The sequence below is a fragment of the Camelina sativa genome, chromosome 5 (genome assembly GCF_030686135.1).
Source record: "Camelina sativa cultivar CO46 ecotype springtype chromosome 5, ASM3068613v1".
In the NCBI taxonomy this organism is placed as follows: domain Eukaryota; kingdom Viridiplantae; phylum Streptophyta; class Magnoliopsida; order Brassicales; family Brassicaceae; genus Camelina; species Camelina sativa.
This window is the reverse complement of record NC_141884.1, coordinates 8837809-8862191: the sequence shown is the minus strand read 5'-3', so window position 1 is coordinate 8862191 and position 24383 is coordinate 8837809. Positions and strand designations below refer to the sequence as shown.

Sequence of the window (24383 nt, the reverse complement as noted above, 5' to 3'; positions counted from 1 at the left end):
TAAGTAATAGTTATGATCAAAATGCCGTGATCATGTGAATCTGTGATGAAAAGTCCAACCTTGGCTTACCTATAAAAGGTTGGCTTACCCATGCAATAAGTCTTTAATATGTGCATGTAGTAAGATCATTGAATTAATTTTCATTTTATAGTGTGAAATCCATGATAATTGACGCTTTTGTGTCATATGAGATACTATAATACACTTAATTATCATGTAACATGTAACAGCTCGTTAAAAAATGGGATTGTGTGACAATGGTCGTAATAATATTGTAATAGTAATCCTTTTATATCTTGGATACGCAACTCTGAAATCGAAAAGCCATGAAGTCCGTAAGAGATGCATGATTCGGGAAGTTTTAAGTCCAATGGCCAAACATTTAATTATTTTTTTCTTTTTAAATTCCTAAAAACGTTGCATACTTCACTTGCTCATCCTACTCATTATAACTAGGTTAGGTGGCTTGATAAAAGAATTGCTATTTACAAGTTCTTTCTAATTCCCTAAGTTACAAGTCTTTGACTTTTAAATGGAAAGAACGACGTTTTCACAACGAGGGGGACACATCAATGTGTTTCCTCCCTTTAAGCAACCATAGCCATCAAATCCTTGTTTTTTTCTCTTAATTAAATAAATAATTCTTCCATACAACAGCTTTTGCTAATTGATATTATACTCTCATATTGTTCGATAGATTTAAAATGTCTCTCTTGCATGCTTTGTTTATACAATTTACATCTCATAAACGTAACTTTATTTTATCATGGTAAATTAATCAGAAATTCGAGAAAGGAATTAGCAAGTCGTATGTATGAAAGTTAGATGTGGGTAAGATGGTATGTATAACCTTTGTTTATATGATGTTAATTTCTTGAGTCTATATAAATAACTAAATAAAACACATAGTATCAAGTCAATGATCTAAAAGAAATTACTATATTAACATTCATCTTTCTTAGAATAAATATAATTAGATGGTTACAGCTTTGGATTTTTCGTTGTTATGGTAATCGCATATCGTTTCACGTTAGCCACATATATTTACTTTCAACTTCACATCGTACTATACATATTATAAATTTATAATATGTATACCTATGGAAATCTAAATGTGACGTGTTCTTTTATTTTTTTGTACGTCACTTAACTTAACGTCAAGTATATATAAATTAGTGCAACAATTTACTAACAATACTACTATTTATTTTATTCATAGGAACACATGCACGAGTCATGTGTATTTTTAACTTTTCTATGCCAATAATCCGAGTTTAATCATAACTTGTAGTGGATGACTGAGAAAAGAAAAATCGATAATGGATGACTCGGAGCCAACACTTTCACTACGACTTTTTTTGTTTGTTTGTTATGGCATATCACAAGTCATATAAACTCGAGTTTTAACTTGGAGTTTTAAATTGTGCCTTTAGACTAGTTTTCAATACGACAAACAGAGAAACGGTATTATATTATACAACTTGTTGAGCTCTTTCCTAATTTGTTTTCGAAATCAACTATATACTGCCGAGAGAACGTTGTCAAAATGTAACATTCGTGCCTAATCTTTTTCATTTTACATAAAAGCCATTAACAAAAATTAAATGAATCAGCGTAGTATTATATAATAAAGATATACATTTTAAATTAGATAGTAAATTACTTTTTAATATTTGTTTCGTTTCCAAAATATTGTACACGACTGAAAAAACATACTCCCTAGGTTTCAAAATATAGGTTGTTTTGAGTAAAGCACGCATATTAGGAAATAACTACTTTAAAAAAGTTCAGCTAATCATAAACAAGATTGCATAATATAAATTATTAAAGAAATCTAAAAGTTGAGAAATTTGATATCATCCTATATTATGAAACAAAAAAAAATCTCTAAAACATCTTATATTATGAAATGGAGGAAATATATGATTCTTCTTCAATTCTCAAAATTAACAAAAAAAGAAAACCAAATGTGTTCGCATGAGGTTGTTTTCAATGAAATCAAATGTTCCTCATTATATAAAATAAACATTTGTTCATTTCTTAAGATAGGGTAACTCAAATTATGCAAACAAGAACTTAACTGCTCATTAACTAGCTATAACTCATAGCCTATGAGAATATCCATCAACAAAGGCTATGCGCAGATTTTAATATATTAAGCACGTCAAAGTTGATTATCAAGTGCCACAAAAACAATAATTGCCTCTAGACCCTAGTAAGCAACCATAATGGTGGGCTTCAAAATTATGATCTCTTCTTCCTCGATTTAAGTATTTAACGGCTCTAATTAACTTAGGGTGTGAATGGTTGCAGCGATTAGGGCGGAAAAATCTGTCTGCTGACTAAACCGCTTTTATTTACTATTTATTAAGGGTTTGAATGGTGATTGCGGTCAGAACAGCCAAATCCGTCAACGGTTTAGACCATCCTAAAAATAGAACGGTCAATAGACCGCTGCGGACCAACTCTATTTGTACACAAAAACGGTCTGCAGTTGGTCCGCATTGGTTTTCTTTCTATAATCTTTAGACTGCACCGCTGCGGACTGTATTTGATGAATGGTGAATAAAAAGCGGTCTAATCCCCTGATGGATTTGTCCGCTCTAACCGCTGCAACTATTCACACCCTAAATACCGTGGACCAACTGTGGACCGCTTTTGCTTACAAATAGAGTTGGATTGCAATGGTTCGTTGTCCACACTTAAAATAGAGCGGTCTGATCCGCATACAGATTTGTCCACCTTGACCGCAATTACCATTCAGACCCTAAATATAGTTCACAGTGGTACAGTCCAAAGAAAATAGAGATAAAACCGCAGTGGACCAACTGCAAACCGCTTTTGCTTACAAATAGAGTTAGACCGCAGTTGTTTGTTGTCCACACTTAAAACAGAGCGGTTTGATCCACAGACGAATTTATCTTCCCCAACCGCGGTTAACATTCAGACCCCTAGTTAAATAAAGTAAAAAATGGTTCATTCTATAAGTAAAAGTTTTATGCAAATCGTCCTTCCTAACCGCAGTTATCATTTTTATCTTTAGTTAAATAAAGTAAAAAATGGTTCATTCTATAAGTAAAAGTTTTATACAAATCTAAATATATCTCTAGGAAAATTATGATAGATATCACTTTTATAATATCCCTTTTAAAAAATACCATTAAAATAAAATTGTTTAAAAATATTATCTTGTAACTTGTTGTTTTAAACCTTATAAACATTTTATTACGTTCATTATAAAAACTTTGGTGTTTTTCGAAATATGATATCATAAGAAATGTATTTATGAATTATCCCATGTTTCTTTCTAAATAACGATAGAAGCAAAAACCTAGTATTAATCTTAGTTGTGTAACTAAGGCTATGCAATACTACTATGTTGTCGATTAAGTTTATAAAATTAGCAGAATAATGCGAGTAGTTAAGTTGTCGACAACTCAACCTTTACAAGAGAAAAAAATCATCTGGTGGCTTTACATGGAATATTTGACCAGTTGATCCAAATAATCGATTATTAATATTGTTTCATTTTTTTATTTACTAACTTATTTTGCTGATTTTGAATTGATTCTCATCCGCACGAGTAGTTTTCACTGTTTCTCCATATTCTCTCTTTTTTTTTTGTTAAAGAAACAGACTCCATATATACAGTATATCACTGTTGTCCAAATATATATATATATATATATATATATATATATGTATATAACTTACTTAAATGGTATAAAATCAAAATCTTTTAGAACTCAAAGAGTTGAAATCAAATTCCAAGCAAAAATTTTGGAGATCAAATGAAAGATTTGTTGTTTGTATTTTTCATTTACAAATTTTTTGGTGGCCAACTAAATTAAATTTAAAACCTTTAGATTGTCGTATAATAAGAACATTTGTATAAGAATATTTGAATTGTTGGAATTTTTTTAAAAAAATTGGAGAATAAAAAATAAATTATTTTGCTTTTTGTCTAATTGTTCCTTCATTTATTAATGAACTATTAATCATTGAAATATTCCAAAATCATGCAAAATCTAAAGATTCTATGATCGTTTGTATACATACACATCATTGTTTTAAAGTCCGGTCAAAATATATGGTCTGATTAGATAAATTCGACCAAGATTCTAAAACTATTTACAGTTTATAGGTTTTTAGTTTTTTTTTTTGGATAAAAAATTCACAGTTATAGTTTTTATTAATAAATAAAATCATTTAATTTTACTTTTTACGAAAAAAAAAATACTATATAATATATATTTATATAGGACAATTCAAGATACATGTTTATATATATATTTTGTTGCCAGCCATAACTATTAAAATTTGTACAGCTATATATAGATCCATAATCGGTTATATTCGATCTGATGATGGTCTATCAATTTCCAACTTTTCTTTAGGTTAGTGTGTTTACGGATTCAGTGATCCAAAAGACAACCAGATATATTCACTTAAAATCAATAAACGCATGAAAATGTGTGCATCTATTATTAAAAATATACTACTGTATAAAATAGTAGGTTTTTATCTATATGGGGATTTTTAAATTAAAATTACAAAATAAATATACTTTAATTATAGGTTTCAAAATTAGATGAACTTTTGTTTTCTTCATGTTACAAAACTTTACTATAAACAGATATAGAAATAATATAATATATTACAAACTTTCACTAGAAATAGAAATATATTCGAATACTATTTGTATACTATCGATTCACATGGGTTGAGACTTGAGACAAAGAATATATTATTTAGACATAGAATATATTTTATACGATATGATTTTTAGTCTGTCCTTTTGGTTTAAAGAGAGGTGGGAATGATTGGAGCGGCTTCTCATCTCCTCTTCTCTTCCGCAGTGACCAAACCTGAGAACCGAAAATAATTGGAGAGATAGGAATCTTTTCTCATCAAATTCCCACTTACATATGTTAAGTCACTTACTTAAGTGGAACAAACAATTATTCAAACTTAAAATACATATTCTTTTACCCAAAACTTTTTTCATTTGACCTGATTAATCCTAAAATTAGTAATCGAGATTGGTAATTACTAATTATATACACATTCTGACATTCACTATCCACGTTGTTTTCCAATAAGTAGAAAGCATAGCTTCTATTTATTTAAATACTCTAAGGGCGGTCATAAAATAGTACTACACTACTACTTATTTAAACCGCTTTTTCTATGTAAGTCGAGTTTTAAATTAATATTGAGTCGGTCGTTAAACGAAGTTGAAAATGTCGTTAATAACGTATCATTCCAGTTATCTTAGTGAAATGGTAGACAAAAATTTCATAGTTGAATTTTAATCCTATTATATTAATTGGGAAGTACAAATATGAAACTAACCTTATATGTGTAAAAAATTACATTCAATTGCCATTATAAAAACTTAATTAAGATTAATTAATCAATTAAATAAATATAATTAATTAAAAAACGAAAATTGGAGACAAATCAAATAAAATAAATTGTAGAAAAATATAAAAAAAGAAATCTATTAGAATCCAAACTAATTCGTACTTAAAAAAACAAAAATCAACATGTAAGATTTTAAAAATCTAATCGAATAACATCTATATAACTACAAATTTCATCAAAAAAATTTTACAGCACGGGTTAAATTTTTTATCAAAAAACTAATCGATAAAATATATAACAGTTCCGTTTAACGGCTTAGATTTTAAAAATTAATAAATAAAAGATATAGATATAGTATCTTATCATTTTCTTCTTTAATTTTCCCTATTTTTATTTTATATGTTTGAATTACTCAGTTTCAAATACAGAGAGAGAGGAAGAAAAATAAATAATAGACTTTAGTCATTACATGCAATTGTTTTATTGACATGTTTTCAATAAACATTTTTAAAATACAAAAATTATAATATAAGCAAACCGAATTTTTAATCACAAACAATTATAAATAACATAATAACAAAATAAATAATTATAAATCTTCATCAAAAAAAAGTTCAGCCCGCGGTTTTTCCGCGGGTTAGTACCTAGTGGTATGTTAAATATAATAGGTGTAAATTAAAAAAACAGTATCATCGTAGAAAAAATAAATACTAAAGAACAGTAACCAGTAATAACAAAAGTTTATGTATGATTTGTACAAGTCTTTGTATTAAACCAAAACAAAAACAAAAAAAAAGTTTATGAAACTTAATTTGTAAACGAGTATATATAACGACATGGTGTTCACAACACTAAAACACTACAACAAGTTCGTGGAATTCCAAGCATCTACATGCGAATCTATATAACTTCACTTTTCCTTTGATTAAACTGGTCATGAAATCTCTTCACCAGAGTCGAAAGAGGTCCAAAATTTACGTTTCCTCGAAAGGACAAGGAAATATAAATTTTGATGATGGTATCAATTATGTGAGGTGATATATATGTTAGTTTTTCAAAATATTCCATACAGAATACTAATGTTCTTTTTAGACTTTTAGTCATCTCCAAATCAGCGAGAATGGTAAAATACATAATTATTTTACAATTTAATTTGTTATAGTTTCTATCAGTCATAAAATTTACAGAATCACACTTTCTAGCAATAGTTGTTAACTGTTTTGGCATTATGCAATATTAGTGTTCTTACGAAAACTATGTTGGGTATGATTGGTAACGCATAGAAAGTTGTAAAAAAAACTGTAAGATAAATTTATAAGCTTTTAGAGAATAATGCAAAATTGTAAAAAGAGATTATACGTAAAATCAATACAAAAGAATTGAGAGTAAAATTTTGGGTAAAGCTTTTGTGATTGATAAATATTAAAACTATATATCTGTAAAGCTGTTTCCAATTAAAGCCGCTAATCTATATGTTATGATATTATTATTTTCTACTCCCTCTGTCCCTCAAAGATTGATGTTTGAGGGACTTCACACAAATTAATAAACAATGATTATTTACAATATTGTTTTTTATTAAAAGTATTATATATTTATAAACCAATGACTATTGAGTTTTCTTAATGATCACTTCTTAAAGTTTACAAAAGTTAAATATTAGTTAATTTAAAATGGTAAAACATCAAACTTTGTGGGACAAAAGAAAATCACATAACATCAATCTTTGTGGACAGAGGGAGTACTATTTAGTCTATTGTTGCCCATCATAACCTACTTATTTATTATATGTCTCTTTCTATAGGTCTTTGATTTAAAATAATATCGCTTAAATCACTAATCCTATTTTTCACAAATGGTTTGATGGCGCTAGTTGTAATGCATCATAATTCACCTGATAAAAAACCTTCATTAATATGAGATCTTTGTTTTCAAACGTTCTAATTCTGTTTGGAAATAGAAGTACAACCTACTTTTATCATTTGTTGGAACAGATTATATAGATCAAAAACCTCTAAACTTGTTTCTGGTTATAAATACATACAAATACATGTGCATTTCATAGTGATTTGCAAAGTTGATGAACATGTTTTCTTAAAGATAAGTTATTAGGTGACAAAAAAAACAACAATTAATATAATTACTTATATGCCATTTTTTTAAGTTACTAGCTAGCTATTAGCAAATGACAAAAGGATACTGAAAAAAAACTACCATTGAAATTTAGCATATGGTTTTCATTTAGTAGTCTAGTAATATATGACATATTAAATACTAGTGTTAAAAAATAATTAAATAGTGTACGCAACATTCGTAGGTCACCCTGCAGGTTCATCATTCGCATAATGCATATAAATTTTTCGTTACCATTAATTTTTTTTTTTGGCAATTTGGTACGTTTAAAAATAAAACTTTTGAAATAACAACAACAAAATGTGAGGTTCACAAAATGAAAAAAAGTCGAAATACATTATTACAAACTCTAAATCAGTAATTAATTAATTAATTTCAAGGCTTAAAAGCTTAACGAAATCGAAACAGCAGCTAAACTAATGTTAAACACGTTACTTTTCAAAAAATAATAATTAAAACGTAACTTTTAAATTGACAGAAATTAATTATAACAAAAAAATTAGGGTTTTGGAGTACATTCTTAACGACACGGAAAGCTCTTTACGGAAGATGGAGCCCAGCTCAGCTCGCGACCCAAAAACTCTTTCCCAAACCTGAAGCATATTCCACAGAATGTGCCTTTTCAATTTCCCCATTAGTTTTTTTCTTCTTTTCTATTTCTTTTATTTTTTTTGTTAAAGTGCTCTTGAGCAAAAACCAAAACAAAAGAAACCAAGGAGGAACTAGTGTTTCTCCAAATTTCCAATATTTTCTGTAATAAGTAGTTTAATACTACTGAAAGAACCAATCTCTAGAATATACAATCATCATAAAGGTTATACAATTTTTAATTCTTTAAATTCGAAAGGAAAAAAAATTTAACTTCATTTACAGATTTACTCTATAAAAATGTTAAAATACAAACAATTGTATTTTTATTAGCTTACGAAGATAGAATTTCAAATGGTAAAGAACAAAATAATATTTTTTTATCTTTTATTTTTGATAGAAGGTTAACAGCAGAAGATTCTTTAGTTATATATGGATATTTGGCTTTATTTCCATTTATTAGTACAATTAATGTGAAGATTGTAGAGACATTAACGTGACGTGGATGACAAAATGACTCAAATAGATTAATTATCATCTATCTCGACAATGTAAACATTCGATCAGTGATTTAACAAACATAAAAGAAGTTTTCTTGTTGCGGGCGGGGTTCAAATTTCAGTTGCATGCAGATGTCAAAAGTTTTAATTATAGTATTGTTTTCGTCCGTTAGAAATGGCCGTATACTAGTGTTACAATTTACAAACTTACTATCTTCTTAATGGGGAGACTTACTCTTCACACCAAAAAAAAACTTACTATCTTCTTAACGGATATATACAGACCCAAAACTAAAACCTATTCAATAAACAACTTTGAACATTTTGCAGCATATATTTATTGATTCGGAGCTTAGGCGATTCCATACAATATTATATATATATATATATATATATATTTCCACCAAACAAAAAAATACAATATTATATATATATATATATATAATGTCTTGTTGCTTTATACAATATACACATTGCTTATAATTTCTCTGATTACCAAATTTGTTAATTATGACAATATAATAACACTGATACAAACTACTAGATTACACAAAGTTAGATTATCTTCTACCATTTATAACATAATAAACAAAAATAATTAGTAGTGAAAAGAAAGCAAAAATAACTACATGTTAGTTGTTCACAGTTCACACTATATTATAAAAATATAAAATCATACTAACATTTATTTTAAGTTTTCAGTAGTGACACCTCTAACATCTGTGCATAACTTTAGAAAAGCAAAGAGCGTTTGTAATATAAATAAGTTATGTGAAGTTTGAACGTTTGTAAAGAGCGCTTGTAAGAAAAGCTCACAACTAGTAGAAGGCTAGAAGCAATCGATTCAAAAGTTGAAACTAACATAATTGAATTGCAATCTTATATGCAATTGGAAAAAAAGGCTGGTGGAACTTTTATGTGTAAAGGGACTAACTATATACATGTATCTTTACATGAAAATTTTTTTTCTGTTATATCAGTAGCATGAATGTAATTGTTTCAACTCATTTAATTTTGATTTTTAAATAGAAGTAGAGATTTACTGAAACAGTTTTTGAAACACAACGGCTCTGATTAGTCCAAGTCGATCTTAAGGTTTTAACTCGATTGGGATTAGAATGATCCTGATTACACTTTTAAAAAAATAATTAAGAAATAAAAATATGATTTGGTCTTAAAACTATCTCCAACTCATGTTCCTATTCATCTTCAAAATGGAGTTTAGAGTCAAATTTACTCCAATCCATCTCCATTTTGTTTTCAAAATAAAATTCTCATTTTTGTCTCTAAATTTGGAAATCACCATTTCTATTTTACACTAAAATTTGGAAATCTTCATTTTTAACTCCAAAATAAAATAATGTTGATAAAAACTCATCTCCAAAATGAAGTTACTCTATTTTGAAGAAGAAAAAAATGAAAAAATGTGTTGGAAATGATCTAACCTTAAGATGGAAAAAACGTTGGAAATGATCTAAGATTATAGTTTGCGGACGTATTTTTACACTAAAATTTGGAAATCTTTGTTTTTAACTCCAAAATGAAATATGGTTAGAAAAAAGCTCATATCCAAAATAAAGTTACTCTATTTTGAAGAATAAAAAATGGGGAAATGTGTTGAAAATGATCTAACCTTAAGATGGAAAAAACGTTAAGGAAATGATCTAAGCAGACGTATCTAGGTAAGTACTATTAGAGCATCTCTACTAATGATTAAATTATAAAAAGAAAATAAACCGGCTATAATGCCATGTGTTAAGTAACGTTTCTCATAGATTGAAATGTGTTGAGATTCTATAAAAAGCGTTACTTAACACATGGCATTATAGCAGGTCTTTTTTATATAATTTAATTTCGATAGAGTTGCTCTAATAAAACTTACCTAGATATATCCGCATACTATTTATCTACTCGAAAAAGTTATAAACTTAATATTATCATGATCCACAATATAATTCTGAAAATGGAAATATATATTTTGAGAAAGTAGTACTTTCCCATATTTTTAACATGAAAATGTATAACAACCACATTAATAATTTAAAGCGCCTATTTACATCTTCCAAAATTTATTATCGTAAACAAAATATTTCTGTGTAGTATTTTGTATTAGTTTCGACTTTTCGTTATTGTATTACAGTTTGGATTCAAATATGTATATTGCATGTTATTGACATAAAATATCTTAAAAAAATGTTTGACTGATAGATACAACTATGAAAAAAATAAAATCTTATTTGGTGTATTTTTTTTTTTTTTACAATCTAACATTTAATTACAAACCATTATTATTAAATGTTTTTATCTACTCGGATCATATTCATATAACACGATATGGTGTAATATCTAAAGTAGATTGCATTGAAAGAAGAAGAAGAAAAAAAAACTTCTATAGTAGTTTGTTATTTGTCACACCAATTGAATATTTTTTTGGGTTGGAAAATATTTTGTGGTTTTCCGAATTAGCTTATTTCTATTTTTGTATTAATATACGTATCCTCAATTCCTCATACGTCGATCCACCACTATGGCTTTCCTTCAATTTAATAAAGTCGTATTTTCACTTTCACTAAGAAAATATATATTCATTTTTTCCGAAAAAAATACGAATTTAATTGGTGCATTAATTAGTTTTGAAAAAAATAATTGATTGAAAACGCAAGTCTCGTTCATCTCCTCCAAATGTTCTTTTCTTTCTCTTTATTTTTTTTTTCTATCCAATTTCTCTAAAAGTCCAACAGCGACAACATAAGTTTCTCTCTCTACAATGGCGTGTCTATATAAAGCAAGGTCGTCGATTCATAACGACCATCTCCATTACTTCTCCATAACCTTACAAGAAACTAAAACAGGATAAGATCTTCAGATTCAACACTCCAAGAAACCTCCCAATCGAACTAGCTAGTTTAGATTCTTTATTATCTCGAGGATGAAACTTATTGAGAAGTCGATGAACAAGACCAAGTTTATGACTATGCAAGAGGAGGAGGAAGACAGAGGTGAGGGTTTCCACAAGATCGAGGTAGCTATGATTGACCGGAGCAACTTATCTCCGCCGCCAGCTTCTGCTGCTACTGCTACTGCACCATTGCGTGAGGTTTCCGGCGACCTGATTCCACCGTTGAACTTTGCGATGGTCGATAACGGTATCTTCCGGTCTGGTTTCCCGGACACAGCGAACTTCCCCTTCATCAAGAGTCTTGGCCTTCACTCAATCATGTAAGCTTTCAAGAACTTTGATCAAATTGACTCTTATATTGAAAACGTTGGTAATTGTTGATTTTAGGTTTTTGTGTGTTTGTTTGTGTTATGTGGGAAATGTGTGAAGATCTTTGTGTCCAGAGCCGTATCCGGAGAACAACATGCAATTCCTCAAATCCAATGGAATTAGTCTTTTCCAGTTTGGCATTGACGGCTCCAAGACCAAGGTGTGTGTCTTTTTTTATTTTATTTGCACTCTCTCTGTTCATAAATAAATGTCCATTTCTAATTGCTTCATCACTGTCTTGTTCTGTAATTCTTTTTAACTTTGAGGCTTCAAGTTGTTGTCAAAACCTGAATTCATAAAGGGGAGTCTCAAAATTGGAAGTTTCTTATCTATTTGGATATCTTGAATTTTGCAGTGTCTGCCCGGATTAGAGAACGAGGTTTGGTTGCATATTTGGGGTTCTAAGCATCACAAAGAGGGTTCCTATACAAATGGAAATTCGAAAACTTCGGTATTATTCTGAATACTATTTCGACTTCTAGTCACGCATTATTGCTTAGTATAATATAATGTTGCCTAATTGTTCTTTAAGCATGCATGTCTCTCTAAGTTTCATGTTTCCTTAGGAGTAGTAATTTGCTTAGATGTGTTATGATTTAGACAAGAAGAATGGCATTTCATGTATGGGGTTTTCTTTTTGTCTTGGACTTAACCATTCAAGAGATTATTCTAATCCATATTTTTATATGAGACCGCCCAAGAAAAAGCGTATACCATTCTTTAATGCTTTATTGAAGGATGCTTTTCTTGGCTCTGTCCGTTACCATTGACTCCATGGCCCACTGTTTGTTTGCTTGCCCTTCATCAACTAATACCACTTGGTCCTCTATATAAAATTTAGATAATATAATGGGCTGCGTCAAAGAAATAAATACTTAGCTGCCTTGCATATACAACAAGTATATTGTCAGAGATCCACTACTCGAAAGTTTTACTTTCCTTTGTGTTTCTATTGATACTGTTTTCTTGGTTCATATTAGTTGTGTGTGCACTTTAATGCATGAATGGTATCTTATGTAATCTTAAATTAAATAGGAAAAGTAAAAAGTGTGTATTTGTGGTTGTACAAGTTGTAGTTGAAGTAGAAAAATGTACCTCAGCTTTTTTTGGGTTTTGGTGGTGAAAACTTTGTGGATAGTGACTTGTCGTCAATGTGTTAATGGTAAAAGTATCCACATATCAACTGGTAGGTATAGTACCTAAATTAAGGTGGAAATAAGTGTGAAAGTGATATATGGTTAAGTTATATGACAGTTACTGTTGTTAATACCTAACTACATATATGTTGTTGCTTTAGTATGTTTTAGTGGCTCATGTTTGGGTAAAATGACTTTTCGTTTAAGGGAGGGAATAACCAAACTTGAGCGTAGAGCGGTGAACTAGTTACCTTTAACGTCAAATGTATAATCCATAACTTTTTATATTTCAAATGCAGCCATAAGAGAAGCCAACGAAACATGTCACATTGGTTCATTTTTTCTTTGAAACAAGAGAGTTTGTACAACTTTGTGATGGGGCGGCTAGTTTTCTTTTATCTAGATTGCTTTATTATACTCGAAAAGAGAAGACTGAAAGTAAATATAATTGTGCTGATTTGCTGTTGTGGTATTGATCGTTCTCTTTCCCACAAATTCACCCTTGTATTGTCAATTCTGTTCTTATGAATATGATATTTTTTTCAACTTTTTTTTTCTTTTTAGACTAAACATGGTAAAGTGGCTTTTATCTTCTTCTTAGAATGATTTGACGAGAAGTGTAATGAATATTCCACACTCATATTTTGTTTGTTGTGTCTCTCTAGTTTAAGATCTGCTTATTGGCTGAGATTCTATATGTTGGGTGTGACAACTCTCTACTCTTCATAGGAAGTCATTTTCCTTTTCATTATTGGGTGCTTTTCATGGCCCTCTTTGATATTGTGTATATTTTTTTGCTGTGCCTAACTATTAATAATAGGATGATAAAATATACTCGACAGGTCTTTTACTGTATAGTTCTTTTTATCAATTTCGGTCTCTAAGAATGAATATAGTCGACACATTGAACATGTCACATCATAATTTGGATTCTTTTTTTCTGGTTTCTGAGTTACTAATGACTTGCCAAGGAACTAACAGTGTGATCCTCATTTTTGCAGGAGCCATTTGTAGATATCCTAGATAATAAAATCCGTGAAGCACTCAAAGTCCTTCTTGGTATAAATCATAGAAGCCCTAAAAGAAACTTATGTCTAGCTTATGTGTATATATCTTCTAATCTCGTCTCTTTTTTTTTTAATATCCGTAGATGAGAAGAACCATCCACTTTTGATTCATTGCAAACGAGGCAAGGTATGTAAAAAATTTTATATATAAAAAGGTAAATCGTCTTAGTCGATGAGTTTCATTTCTTTGTTTTGACACAAGACATATATCTGGCTATGATCATTGCAGCATAGAACCGGGTGTCTTGTTGGATGCATGAGGAAACTCCAGAAATGGTGCTTGACATCGATATTCGACGAATACCAGCGATTTGCAGCGGCCAAAGCTAGAGTTTCGGATCAAAGGTTCATGGAGTTGTTCGACGTTTCAAACTTAAAGCACATTCCAATGTCATTCTCTTGCACCAGTAGTTAAAATGAAAAACGTGAAGGTTATTTGATCAATCGGTCAGTCCCTTGTTTTTCTCTACATAGTTGAATAACAAAAGGAGAGGAGAGATTATGAGTTAACCAGAGGAATCATCATATATATTCTTCTGGTTTTTGTTTTCTTTTCTTTTTCTCCTGAATTATATATAGATATAAAAAACAAATAACAATAATAATTGGAAGAAGAAAAAGAATAGATTCCTTTTCTTGTGATTCTTTGTAAGCTAATAATGTAATCGATATATCTTAATGTTCTCGAGACAGTGTAATCATTTAGCTATATAAATAATTATATAGACATTTATATTTTATAAACAGAAATGTTCACTATATATATATATATATATATATATATATATATATATATATATTCGGAAGAAAGTCCAAAACCATGCCATTTGTAATCATGTGCTCATCTATCTTCTTTCTCTGTTGCAAACCACCGAATCTTTGTTTTTGAAAGTGATATTATCGTTTCTTTTTAGGTCAAAAACACACTTCATTCAAAAGTTAAAACGAATACACTATCTGTATTATCTATCCAAGTATCCAACAAAATCTAAAAGTTAACGAATAACGATCAGTGTATAATTTTTCTTTGGGATGAACTAAACAAGTAACAAGAATTCAAAACAGAACTAACTTGTCCGAACGAACGAGATAAGACAAACAAACAATTAAGTTTTTTTAATACGAGATCTTTATTCATCATCAGTATCCTCATCATCATGATGATAACATGAAGCTATCACTTGACTAAACTGAATATTAAGACTAACTGGTTTCATTGACCGATGACACGTATATGAGTACCAAATCTGAGGTTCTCGATTGACAAGCTAAACAGAGGCTAAAGCTGATGACTTTAGCTTGAATGAACTTAAACCAAGTGATATGCTCAAATTTACCCTAGAACTACTTTCTCAAATTAAGAGATCATTGCAGTATTTAGGGGTCAAATTCCACAAGGACTCAAGACTACACAATAAATTATAAAGTTTTATAATTATGCTAAACAGATTAAATTAAATTAAAATAAACAATGCAAAATATTAAATAAAAACTGTTGTAAATTCAATGGATCAAAAAGCTAGGCATAGGGAATTTCTCAGGAAATTATGAAATATTAAATCAATCAATAAATTAGGATTCAAGTAATTAAGAACAAATCTAGAACTCTAAACACTTTTGTAAATTAAATCAGTTCTCACTGCAAATAATATCTAAATTTAAAACCAGAAAATCCAAATCTCTTTGTAAAATTCTAGGTAATAAATCAGCAATAAAATCAGGTTTAGATTGTTTACAAAATTATTAAATCAAATCTCTTTGCAAGAAATAATTTTGCACATCAAAAAGTTCTATCAGGAAAATCAATTATATTCTCATATCAATCAATAATACTAAGATCTAAATCCAGATGACTAATCAAAGATCTAGCATTAAGAACAACCTAAGATGAAGATCTAGAAAGATAAAGAATCCTACATAAACAGATCTAACAATTCATAAAATCCCTGTGAAAAACCCTAAACCTAACAAGCAAACTACTCAGACATATTCAATGAAGAACAAAGCATCTTTCTGAATAATAGGCAATTGAAATTAAAAAGAGTAAAGGGAGTTCAAGAAATTCTTCTCTCAAAACAGATCTCTCTCTCTCTCCAAAGCTCTCAAAATCTCACAGGGTTGCAGAAAATAAAACTTGCTAGAATAATCCTTAAGGGTTTGGAAAACCTAAAAACTATATATATATGTCCTAAAACACGTCAGGGACTAGTCTTACAATTTTGGAAAACTTTGTGGCAGAATTGTAAAACTTCCAATTTTGTGATTCTTCATCGTCTGTCACGCGGGTGTCGATCGATGCTCCAAATCTTGGTGTCGATCGATGCCCATGCCTTGATCCGAGATTTATGCTCCAAAACGATCCAAATTGCTCCATTTCGCTCCTTTCATGCCAAAATCCTAGAAAACCTGTAAAGACTCAAAAACATCTTAGAAAACAAATCAAAAGACACTATAAGACTCCTTATATCATGGTTAAAAACCACAAAAACCATGCTATATCACCAAGAATTGAGAGAAATTAACTAAGTTTGTAAAACACTCGACGAACTCAAAACGCAACAGAATCAAGAAAACAGAACAAAATAGAGCACACCAAACGAATGTTTACCCAGTTCACTTCCGTTAACGAGAAAGCTACGTCTGGGCTGGGATCTGTCTCCCGGAATCCACTAATCACAGATTTTACTATAAAGAGATCTCGCACCCACTGAACCCTTTACAAGCTCACTCGATTCAATCTCTCTTGTTTCTCTCTGTTTCTCCAAGAACACAAAACACAAGTTTACTCTTTGGTTTTTGTTCTCTTTACTTAACCTTACTTCTCTCTCTCATACATACACTTCCTTTAAATAGATGCTTGCTCAATAACCCTAGTTTCCCTTCTAGCCGCTTCTACAAAGTTGCCTCTTCCTTGGCGTTATTGTAGTGACATCACTCGGTCTCTTTGCAGGGAGCAAATAAGACGAATACCTCTTTTGATTTTTCTTTAACAGGCTTGACGGCAAAAACGGTTAGCTGCAGCTTGTGGTTTTGAACGTGAGTCATCACTTGAGCTGGCACTACTTGTCCTTCACGCTTCTTTGAATTTTGTCTTGTTCTTTGTTCACTAATTCCTAACAAAAATCCACCTAGTGAATCAAGAACAACAATAAAAAAACATGTCAAGTGTACTTACCTTTAATGAGAGAGAGATTCTGGTTTGATTAGTCTTTGGATTCCATCCCGGTTCCAGAGTAGGATTACTCAGTCTTCACACGTAGCAAGTTCAATGCTGCTTGAAACTTGCTAAGGGGCAAAACCTTGGTGAAGATATCAGCAGGATTTACATCCGTGGATATCTTTGTCACCTCCACAACTCCATCTGCAACGCAATCTCGGATCTTGTGGAACTTATTGTCAATGTGCTTCGTTCTTTCATGATGCACATTGTTCTTTGAAAGAGTTATGGTGCCTTGAGAGTCACAGAAATTCTCAACTGCCATATGATCATAGCCAAAGTACTTCAATAAACCTTTAAGCCATAATGCCTCTCTTACTGCTTCACATAGAGACATGTACTCGGCTTCAGTGGAGGATAATGCCACCATTTTCTGTAAACGCAACCTCCAACTGATAGTATTTCCCCCAAGGGTGAAAACCATGCCACCTGTAGACCTTCTTCTATCAACATCTCCTGCGTAGTCAGAGTCACAATAACCTCTGATGAGGAAATCAGACCCTTTTCTGTAGCACAACTTCATATTTTGTGTTCCCCTGATGTATCTTAACACCCATTTGACTCCTAACCAATGTTCTTTGATCGGTTTACTTATAAACATGCTAATGACACCAACATGGTAGGCCAAGTCAGGCCTCGTCCCGATCATAGAATACATAATGCTCCCAATGGCATTAGAGTATGGAACTGTCTTCATGTACTCCTTGTCTTAGAGCAGTTGCTCTTCAGTAGCAGCCTGCATCTTTAGGGGCACTCCAAGTGGAGTGTCTTGCTTCTTCGCTTGTTCCATTCTGTACAGTTCAAAACTTTTCCCAGATAACCTTCTTGGGAGTCTTGGTCTCTGATGATCTCCATACCGAGTATCTTCTTCGCTGCTCTTAAGTCCTTCATCTCGAATCTTTCACTGAGTTTCTGTTTCGAACTTGAAATCACACTCATGTCTTTTGCTGCCACCAACATGTCATCAACGTAGATGAGCAAGTAAACTTTAGAACCATCCTCAAGAGTCTTGATGTAAGCGCAATTATCTCTAGCACTCTTTTCAAAACCAATCTCAGTCATAAAACTGTCGAATTTCTGATTCCACTTTCTTAGTGACTGTTTCAGGCCGTATAGTGACTTGTTGAGTAGACACACTTGCTGGAACTGACTCTCAAAACCCTCAGGGATCTCCATATAGATCTTTTCATCTAACTCTACATGGAGAAATGCAGTCTTGACGTCTAACTGTTCCAACTCATAATCCTCCTCTACGACAATGGCTAACATGATTTTATGGATACATGTTTCACCAATGGTGCGAAAACATCAGTGTAGTCTACATCTTCTCTTTGTGCATACCCTTTAGCAACAAGCCTAGCCTTGAACCTCGTCTTCTTAACTTCAGGAATCCGAGGCCGAGAACTTAACTAAGTTTGTAAAACACTCGACGAACTCAAAGCGCAACAGAACCAAGAAAACAGAACAAAACAGAGCACACCAAACGAATGTTTACCCAGTTCACTTCCGTTAACGAGGAAGCTACGTCTGGGCCGGGATCTGTCTCCTAGAATCCACTAATCACAGAGTTTACTAGAAAGAGATCTCTCACCCACTGAACCCCTTACAAGCTCACTCGATTCAATCTCTCTTGTCTCTCTCTGTTTCCCATAGAACACAAAACACAAGTTTACTCTTTGGTTTTTGTTCTCTCTACTTAACCTTACTTCTCTCTCTCATATATACACTTCCTTTAAATAGATGCTTGCTCAATAACCCTAGTTTCCCTTCTAGCCGCTGCTACAAAGTTGCCTTTTCCTTGACGTTATTATAGTGACATCACTCGGTCTCTTTGCAAGGAGCAAATAAAACGAATACCTCTTTTGCTTTTGTTTTTATAGGCTTGACGGCAAAAAAGGTTAGCTGCAGCTTGTGGTCCTGAACGTGAGTCATCACTTGAGCTGGCACTACTTGTCCTTCACGCTTCTTTGAATTTTGTCTTGTTCTTTGTTCACTAATTCCTAACATCGATCAAGGTGAAAGGAGCCTCGACGGCGGAGGCATCGACACGTGTGAATCCGGTGCCAGAGAAGACGGAGCTCCATAAGGCACGAGCGGTTGCGGATTGCTGACGTGTGGCGTACAGTTAACCGCAGAGTTGTGGACCAATCCAGTTTAGTTTGTTGTACTTGTTGATGTTTTGAGAGAAGAAGTTACTTTACCATCAGAAGCTGTGATCACCGTTGGTGGAGAAGTGGTAAAGCTGATCGAGGATAATGGCAGTGATAGGGATCAGCCTAGCCTAATCGGAGTTTGGGTGAAAACTCGAAGCGTTCCATAAATCAGAGATACAACCGTTATAGGAAGCTAGAGATTGGAAGAAAAGGACTAGAGGTCCTGGAACCGTACAGTGATTGATGAAGTCGAGTTTGTTTAAGACGTGAGCGTAGTGGTGAGAAGATGATTCGTCTTTGGAATTGACGAAGTTGCGTAGGACTGTGAAGTTCCAGAGAAGGGAAACATAGAGCTGTGAGACGATTGGGAGCCATAAAGGGGAAGACTGGAGAAAATGGTGAGTGGTGGTCATTAGTTGGTTGCAGATTCTGAGGACGTGGAACATCATTTGAGTGTCGGGGACGAAAGAGTTCAAACGTGGGCGATGGACGTCAAGAGCATGGCCGAGGCGACGTTGATGTCTGTTTTAACAGTGGGGTTAGGGGTTTTAGGTATTAGGCCTCGGGTGTCCTATCATGGCGGGAGGTAATGGGAAGCATTGCAGTCGACAAAGTGATTGACTAGCCGGTGAACTCACCACGACGAATATATATATATGGGCTTGTTAACCATTTCATTAAGCTTATTGGACTTGTGTTGGGCTTGTCATGTAGATGGTTCAATAATCTTGATTAGCTAACAAAATAGTCGAAAAATTAGTTTTTTTTTAGTGACAAAACTCAGACGCTAGTCGGACGCTCGAATTAGACCTAGAGTCTAGCCGAAAAATCAGATTATGAATAGATCTTTTTCTGAATGTCTCTTCTATTCATGATATATTTGATTCTTAATCGTGTTTCAACACTGAATCGTACCTGATGTAAGTAGCGCACAAACCCGAGAATAAAAATTAGGGGGGTCAATTTAAAAAAAAACTGTTAAAATGTTAAACATTTTGTATTGGTGTAATAGGGGATAATCGAACACGGATTAGGGAGGTCAACCTAAGGGGAACAAACCAACTTTGCTACTGACACTTCATTTATTTACATGTAAAAACAACTATTTATCTATTTTAGGAGGGGGTCAACTGACCCCTTCCTTCTACATAGGTCCGCCACTGCTTGATATTTTTGGGGATAAGGTTGAACCTTTAGAGCATCACCATAGGTAATCCTCACAAAATGGATTCTCAGATAATATTTTAATATTAAAAATTATTTATTTTAAAAAAAAAAATCAAACAATCAAAATATGACATTAAGTGAAAAAGATGTGTTAGAGTGTCTTTCTAAAGATGACCAATGGAGATACTCTTAACAACATGAGTTGTACCACTAGAATTATCCATATACCCCAATTGTCATTGCTAGTTTTTTGCCCAATAAATTTTAGCTTGAGCTAATTTTATTTTAGACCTTTGCTCTTATTTGTGCCTACAAGTAGCCATAATGCTCAATGTCATGTTTTAGTGCTTTGCTTATAGCAACGTATGTTGTGGGGTGACGTGGTCATGTCCATCGTTAAAAATAAGATTAGTTGCTCGATATATTATTTTAATAATTTTAATATAATATAATTATTTATTTAAAAATTAAATTAAAAAAAAAATTCAACTATTAGCTATGTGATATCTGTCGAGAAACGGTTTTCTCACCTCTTTTTTTATTTTTCTCACCTTTTTATTATTATTATTTATTTATTTTTAATAAATGAACAATGATGTGAGAATCGACTGATATAGATGGTGTTAGGTATCTATTAATTAATTGTAGATTAGTCCTATAACTAGCGTTATATTCCCTCCATTTTATAATATATGATATTTAGAGAAGTATTTTTGTTTTATAATATAGGATGTTTCCAACTTTTAGATTAATTTTATATTTTATATTATGTAGTCTTGTTTATGATTGGTTAAACTTTTTAAAAATAACTATTTCTTAATATGCGTGTTTTAACTAAAACATCCTATATTTTAAAACGGAGAGAGTATTTATTAAAGAAAATTATACCTTTTAAAATAAGTAAAAATAATAGAGCCAATAGTTACACCAAATCACAGATAGTTGACATTCCCAATGGTGATCATTACATATTTAAAAGATTAGTATGTACCATATTAAAATTGACAAACATATAATTACCAAAAACAGAAATAATATTAATTCTTTTTAAATGCATATTAATTTAGAACTATTACAAGGACAGAAAAATCATCAATATTGTTGTTAATATATTAAGCATTGAGTAAACCATAATCACCCCTACTATTATCTGCATAAAAAAAAAATCCGATTAAAAAAAATTCTAATTAAACCAAACTACGAGAGAGTCAAGGAAAAAAAAGAAAGAAGATAAAAATTTTCAGTTTTCTCGAGAAAGGACACAAAAATCTGAAAACGGGAAGTATATTCTTATTGATTATCATATTTATTCCCAAACATAAATCGCATAAAAGCGAATTTAAAAATTTCTCAGCAAAAATCTAAATAAACGAACGAATTTTACATAAAACAAATTTTAAGTACAATAGAAGTGCACAATGCCGCCGATAACTGATAATGATGATTGGGCGCCACCTTCTTACTTTGTCATGCAAGGCAATGGTTCCACCAAATCACCTATTATTGCAAATCCCAATGGTGGTGATCCCTACATATTTGGAAGATTAATATGTATCATATTAAAATTGACAAAAAATAATTGCCAAAAACACAAATAATATTAATTCTTTCTATATGCATTTTAATTTAGAACTATTACCTTGAAAGACATCAAAATCATCACTAATCGAGTAAATCATATTCTCACTTGCAGCTTTATTATTTATTTAGTCTAACATATCATATCTATATATATATATCATATATATATATATTGTTGAACGGTAGGGTAATACACTACAATAAAACTTTTATAAATTAATTAAGTTTAATTTAAAGAAGTTTTAATTTATCAATAAATTAATAATTATTGATTCACAGAGAAACTTTTCTAATTTGATAATTTTTTAAAAATAAAAGTTTAAAAATAAGATTGAATTAATATAACTAATCCTTTTTAGAATGAAAATAATAATTATCATATTTTAAAGAAAATACTCTAAGTTTTTTATATAGTAAAAATATTAGAAATGAACTCTAATAAAGTTTAGTGTGTATATATATACATATATTTTGATAAATTTATATTATTGATGAGACCATATTTTTATAAAAGATTTTCAAAAAAAATATTATCTTACTATTTTATCGAATTGTGTCTAAAAAGAATACTGGCCCAACTTGAAACTAAGAAAATATATTAATTTATAGCGATTATTATTTTAAAGAGTATTAATTTGTATAGGTTTTACTGTACATCTATTATACATCGGTCAGATTAAAATTTTGTTATATATGAATAATATGATGTTGATTTATTTATTCAAAGCTTAGAAAAGCGCCGGTGAAAATTATATATTCAAAGCTTATAAGATATACTTGTACCTGTCTATGTTGCTCGTTCTATTTAGATAATTAAAATCGTCTGATCAGTTGTGTGTTTTTTTGTTAAACGCAGTATCCAGACCACACAGTGATCTGACTAGTCCACTGGACCTAAGCCCGCGACCAAGGATTTTTAAGCCTCCACTTAAAGGCCCCCTGGAACTGGTGGTCTGCGGCGCTAGAGCAAGTCCGCATGTAAATTCCCTGGTGGCCAGAATCGAACCCGGGTGGCGGGCGCCTCAGCCGAGGTTCCTTTACCACCAGACCACGATGCCTGGTTAATCAGTTGTGTGTTCACAACTAGTCAAAACATCATGTTATATATATAGGTTAATAGCTATTGTTAAGTGCGTAAGTCTGTTCGTTTATGAGCTGCTGGGACATTATTACGTGTACGTCCACGCATATAGCTAGTTTGCATCTCATGATATACTCTAGTTACTTAGAACAACAAACAATGTCTTCAATGTAGGGATTGTTACACGTAGACCTCTTGTCCTGCAGCTTCACAGAATTGATGAAGGCAAAGAGTATGCTGAGTTTATGCATCTTCCTAAGAAGAAGTTCTCCGATTTTGGTATATTTCTTGTTTAAGAAGAGCTGCTCTTTATTTTTCCTGTGACTGTTTGCAGTATCCTATTTGTTATTTACGTGCACACATTCTTCTCATCTGGCTTTCTTAAGTTTGAGATATCCATTTCTTTTTTCTTGGTATGTAGCTGCTGTGAGGCAGGAGATCTCGGACGAGACAGATCGTGAAACTGGTCGCAGCAGCAAAGTAATATCTACAGTCCCAATTCATCTCAGTATCTTCTCTCCCAATGGTAAGAGAAGCAATTATACTTCCTACATTTGCATCAAGAAAGTAATTAAACATGCTTTAGGAGTCCCAGATCTTGTACGCAGGGTCTGAAATCCTTCCAAATTTATGTTTTCTACCATCTTTCCCATTTATCTTCCACTCCTGACAATTTCGTTTCCTTGATGTTTGTAGTTGTGAATTTGACACTTGTCGATCTTCCTGGGCTGACAAAGGTAGCTGTTGGTAAGTGAGCCAGTCTTTGTCTTCTCATGATATCCCACAGCCCAAGTGCCTCTTTATTGACAAACATTAATGAAAATTGGTGCCATTGATGTTGTAGATGGTCAGCCTGAAAGCATTGTTCAAGACATCGAGAACATGGTCAGATCGTTTATTGAGAAGGTAACTATTATTTGTGTGTAGCAGAATACAACTGTAGAATAATGATGCTTTTCTATTCTCTAAGGGTTGTGTGTTCAAGCAAAGTAACAAAGATTGATCATTCATTTTTTGACAGCCCAACTGCATCATACTAGCTATTTCCCCTGCAAATCAGGATCTTGCTACATCTGATGCCATTAAGATCTCTCGTGAAGTTGATCCAAAAGGTGCCGGATTCTT

The 24383-nt window shown here is 31.7% G+C and overlaps 1 protein-coding gene, 1 long non-coding RNA gene and 1 pseudogene across 2 annotated transcripts; 1 reads left to right on the top strand and 2 right to left on the bottom strand.

Annotated features, from left to right (window-relative positions):
* Positions 1-11242: 11242 nt before the first annotated feature.
* LOC104786281 (inositol diphosphatase DSP2-like) lies at positions 11243-14803 on the top strand. The gene is made up of 6 exons (XM_010511642.3): positions 11243-11807; positions 11917-12016; positions 12212-12307; positions 13994-14051; positions 14143-14186; positions 14289-14803. Exons 1-6 carry the CDS (start codon positions 11518-11520, stop codon positions 14472-14474), a joined length of 774 nt encoding a protein of 257 aa, XP_010509944.1. The 5' UTR covers positions 11243-11517; the 3' UTR covers positions 14475-14803.
* A 2495-nt stretch (positions 14804-17298) lies between these two features.
* Positions 17299-17973, bottom strand: LOC147943424 (secreted RxLR effector protein 161 pseudogene; annotated as a pseudogene).
* Positions 17974-21866: 3893 nt separating this feature from the next.
* Positions 21867-22314, bottom strand: LOC147943423 (uncharacterized). Its single transcript, XR_015598150.1, has 2 exons — positions 22236-22314; positions 21867-22124 (listed from the first exon to the last, which is right to left on the bottom strand). It is a non-coding gene; the product is annotated as an uncharacterized LOC147943423 (long non-coding RNA).
* Between the last annotated feature and the right edge of the window lie 2069 nt (positions 22315-24383).